At 35.8% G+C, this 4,357-nt stretch overlaps 1 protein-coding gene across 2 annotated transcripts; it reads left to right on the top strand.

Moving 5' to 3' along the window:
- The first annotated feature begins 862 nt into the window (after window positions 1–862).
- On the top strand, window positions 863–4,011 carry LOC120270034. Of its 2 annotated transcripts, XM_039277038.1 has the most exons (3): window positions 863–1,010; window positions 1,568–3,359; window positions 3,442–4,011. In XM_039277038.1, the coding sequence occupies exons 2-3, from the start codon at window positions 3,197–3,199 to the stop codon at window positions 3,921–3,923; spliced, it is 645 nt and encodes a 214-aa protein (XP_039132972.1). In that variant the 5' UTR covers window positions 863–1,010; window positions 1,568–3,196; the 3' UTR covers window positions 3,924–4,011. The 2 variants fall into 2 exon arrangements, with proteins under 2 accessions (XP_039132972.1, XP_039132971.1); XM_039277037.1 differs by having other exon boundaries at window positions 1,568–4,011.
- The last annotated feature ends 346 nt before the right edge of the window (window positions 4,012–4,357 follow it).

Raw genomic sequence — 4,357 nt, 5'->3', positions numbered from 1 at the left:
TCCAGCCTTGGCAATTTTTTTTTATAGGAGTACATAGGAACTTTTCTATAATCCCTACAAGTAATAGTCAATTTTCAAACGAAGGTAGTCACATATGAATCCATAAGCAGCAAAAAATTAATTAAGTCTTAAGTTTGCTTGTCGAAGTTACTTACTTTTATCAGTGTTTGAAAAATCGGCCTAGGCGGCCGCCTAGGCGGCACCTTGGCGTTAGAAGGTGGCAGGCCGACCCGTTTTTGCGAAAAAACGGTGAAAAATTGGCGTTGGCTTTCCATCTAAAAAACGGACGCCCAGGCACCGCTTAGGCGGGCTGGGCGGCGGACTAGGCAGGCTAAGTCGGGCTGGGCGGCTTTAATAAAAAAAATTAAAATTATATGTTTTTAAGTTTAACTTTCTTAGGTTTAAACTTTAAAATCATTACCTTTCTTAGGCGGCTAAGTCGTTACGTTACGGTTTAATTTTTTGATATATATATAATTATATATATAAATATTAACTTAGTAACCATTAAAATTTTTTTAGTTGTTTAATATATTTTAAATTTTTAATAGTGTATGCGGAACAGAGAGGTATTAATTTTATTTTGTATATACGCTTAATTAATTGGATTTTTAGGAATAAAAAAATTATATTATTTTGTATAAACTATAATATATATATATATATATATATATATATATATATATATATATATATATATATATAAGTGTGCGCTTTATAGGGTTAAATATGCAAATTTCACATTCTAATAAAGTGCTTTTAACTCATTCTATCTCCAAATCATGGGCCCCGCCAACTCCTCTATCCCTTTCAGTTTTTTTTTTGGATAAAAATTTCTCTATCTTTTTATGTTACCTCACATGACCCGAACGAGCATCCCTTCAATCCTCTGATTCCTGCGCCTTAGAAGAAGGTCGTCGAGCAACACTTGAAGGAACTTGGTGGCTGTGTACCCCTGGCTTAGAGCGAAGCCTTGACGCCGTTGAACAGCTTCTTCTCCACGGTTAGAGGTTTGTACGATGAGGATAAATAGTTGGGATTTATGTTAAGGGATCAGTGGATTGTATGATGATTGACAATATGAATGTATGATGTAGTAATCAATGAATGAGATGTAAAATTGGAGGTTTTCTTTGATGTTCTGTTGTAGAGAAAAGAATTATATTAAAGCGCTCACCATGTGTCCGATGAAATGCCCAAGTGATTTGCTATGTTAGTTTGGCTTGTTCGATGAGATAAATGGAGATTTTAATCCTAGTTCTATGATGATGTTCATGCTTGTATAACTAATTGCTCAAGAGTATGGTTTCTATGTTATGGAGTTGGAAGGGAGCATGCATGCACTTGTGATGTTTGGTGAAATGTCACTTAGAATCTACAAAGCTGATTTCATGTATCATTATATTGTGAACTAAGATCATGTTATGAGTGAATTCATGAACCTCTAATTAGTTGGAGATGATTAATAGGAGTAAGAATATTGTATTGTGAACTAAGATCATGTTTGCTGATTTGGTATTGGAGTTTGGTTGTTAGTTTAATAGTTTGTTAGCTTGGTTATTCTCAGGTGTCTAATGGCTGAGAATGAATCTTCTGGAGCATCTAATTCAATGGCATCTTCAGATAATTCATTGAAGCATAATTCAAGTGATGTGGGGTGGGAGTTTGCGGTATTGGCGGATCCTACTAATCCGGATAAGTTAAAGTGTAAGTTTTGCATGAAAGTGGTTAGTGGTGGAATATGTAGAATGAAGCAACACATAGCTAATATCAAGGGAAATATATCCTCATGTTCAATGTGTACGGAGGAGGCTAAAGCCAAATGCAAAGCGGCAATAAAAGAAGCAAAAAAACAAGAAACAAAATAAAACTAGACATGAGTTGGAGAAAAGAGAAGAAGTTTACATTACTCCGATTGATGAAGAAGACTATGAAGATGTTGAAGTTGGAGGGTCAATGAAAAGGCCACGCATTCGTGGGCCGATGGATAGATTTACATCGTCTATTAATCACCAAGCTTCATTGGGTGTGTATATGCGGCAACAAAATATTCAAGATGCCGTTGATAAGAATAGAAGACATGATGTGGATCGATTTTTGGCAAGATGGATCAATGAGTCGGGTATTCCTTTCAATGCTATTGATAAGGATAGTTTTATACAATTTGTGGAGGCGGTTGGAATTTATGGGAAGGGTTATCGACCTCCAAGCCAATATGAATTAAAGGAGCCACTATTGAAGGAAGAAGTCGAGAGAACTAAAGGTATTATTAGGGACCATGAAAAAGAGTGGGAAAACAATGGTTGCTCAATCATGACCGATGCTTGGTCGGATCGAAAAAGGAGAAGTATTATGAATCTCTGTGTCAATTCTAACAAAGGCACAATTTTCCTTTCTTCCAAGGAAGATTCCGAAGAAGCACACACCAGGCCATATATCTATCACTATGTCGACAAGTGCATTAAAGAAGTTGGAGCACATAGAGTAGTTCAAGTGGTCACGGACAATGCGTCTAACAATATGGTGGCGGCAACAACATTGGAAGATAAGAAAAGGCCATCTACATTTTGGACTTCATGTGCCACACACACATTAAACCTCATGCTTCATGGAATAGGAAACCTACCTAAGTTTAAAGGAGTGATTGAGAAGGCAAAGTCATGTACTATCTTCATCTATGCACATCACAAAACATTAGCATTGATGAGAAAGTATACAAAGAAAAGAGACATAGTAAGGCCGAGAGTCACAAGATTTGCAACTTCTTTTCTATCGTTGCAAAGTTTAATGGAGAAGAAAAGTGAGTTGAGAACTATGTTTGCTAGTAGTGATTGGGATAAGTGTAAGCATTCCCAATCAACAAAAGTGAGAGCAACTTATTCAACCATTATGAATGTGGGTTTTTGGAATGGAGTAGGATTGTGCTTAAAGGTATTTGCTCCTTTAGTTAGGGTGCTTCGCCTTATTGATGGGGATAAAAAACCATCAATGGAATTTTTGTATGGAGAGCTTCTTCACGCTAAGGAAGAGATTAAAGGAGCATTGAAGAATCAAGAGACCCTCTATCGAGAAGTCCTAGAAATTATTGAAACTAATGCTCGTGATAGACTTGATCGTCCATTACATTTGACGGCATACATCTTGAATCATTATTACTCCTATAAAGAGGAAATGATACAAAAGCAATTCGCTTGTCATGGATGGGCTACTTGAATGTGTTGAGAAAATTTTCCCCGATTTTGATGCTCAAAATGTGGTGTTGAATGATGAATTGTTGAAGTATAAGAATAAAGAAGGTAGCTTTGGGAGACCGGCGGCCAAGATGGGATGCACTAAAACCATTGACACTTTTGATCCGGGTATGCATATTTACAATTCTTTATTTTCTTTAGCTCTAATTGATATATTTTTTCTAATATTGTTCAATTAGTGCTTTCTTAGTTGGTTGGTGGGGCACTTATGGAAATGGTGTACCAAATTTGCAAAGAATGGCAAGAAGGATCCTCTCATTAACATCAAGTCCATCCGGGTGTGAGAGAAATTGGAGCACATTTGAGGGGATACAAACAAAGAAAAGGAATAGACTAGATGCAACAAGGTTAAATAATCTAGTCTATGTCCAATTCAATTCCAAGATTAAGGAGAAGAGGGAAAAGGTAATGAAGATGGGAAGAGATGCACTTCTTGCTAATGATGCTAGTAAGGCTCAAGGATGGATTGTAGAGGGTGGTGATGAAGATGTTGAGGAAGAGGGAATGGTTGGAGAAATGGATAGCAGTAGAGGAAGTAATATGAATTTTCAAGTAAGAGAACTTCATGAAGAAGATTTTGTTTCGGATGAGGAAGAAGATGAAGAAGAGGTTGAGTTTGAGCCGGACATGGAAGGAGTCTTGGAGGGCTTTCAAGAAGAGATAGATGCCTAAGTTTTATATGTATGTTTTTATGATAAGTTTTTGTTTCAGAGTTGTTTGGATTCTGTAATCTCTTGTATTATTATTTGATTGTTATGCATTAATTTGGTTGTTGCCTTGTTGGTAAATGTCTATTTGGGTATTATATAAAATTAAAATTATATTATAAATATATATATTTTCTAAAAAGGTAAAACCGCCTAGGCCCCGCTAGGCTCTTTGGGCGCTAGAAGGTGATTGACCGCCCGACTAGCGCCTACCGTTTTTTTGAACACTGGCTTTTGTTATGTAATATGTTAATTAGATGTTAATATGTTGATTATTCAAAAGATAATGTTAAAATATTAATTAAAAAAATTAAATAGACTTGGGATATTGTAATTAATAGGTTAAAAGGTATTTGTTAGCTTTGAGCAAATTTAAAAAGTAATCAACATGAAATTTTA

This window comes from Dioscorea cayenensis, chromosome 10, assembly GCF_009730915.1.
Source record: "Dioscorea cayenensis subsp. rotundata cultivar TDr96_F1 chromosome 10, TDr96_F1_v2_PseudoChromosome.rev07_lg8_w22 25.fasta, whole genome shotgun sequence".
Classification (NCBI taxonomy): Eukaryota; Viridiplantae; Streptophyta; class Magnoliopsida; order Dioscoreales; family Dioscoreaceae; genus Dioscorea; species Dioscorea cayenensis.
Note: the sequence above shows the minus strand (reverse complement) of the source record. Positions and strands in the feature narration are given on the sequence as shown.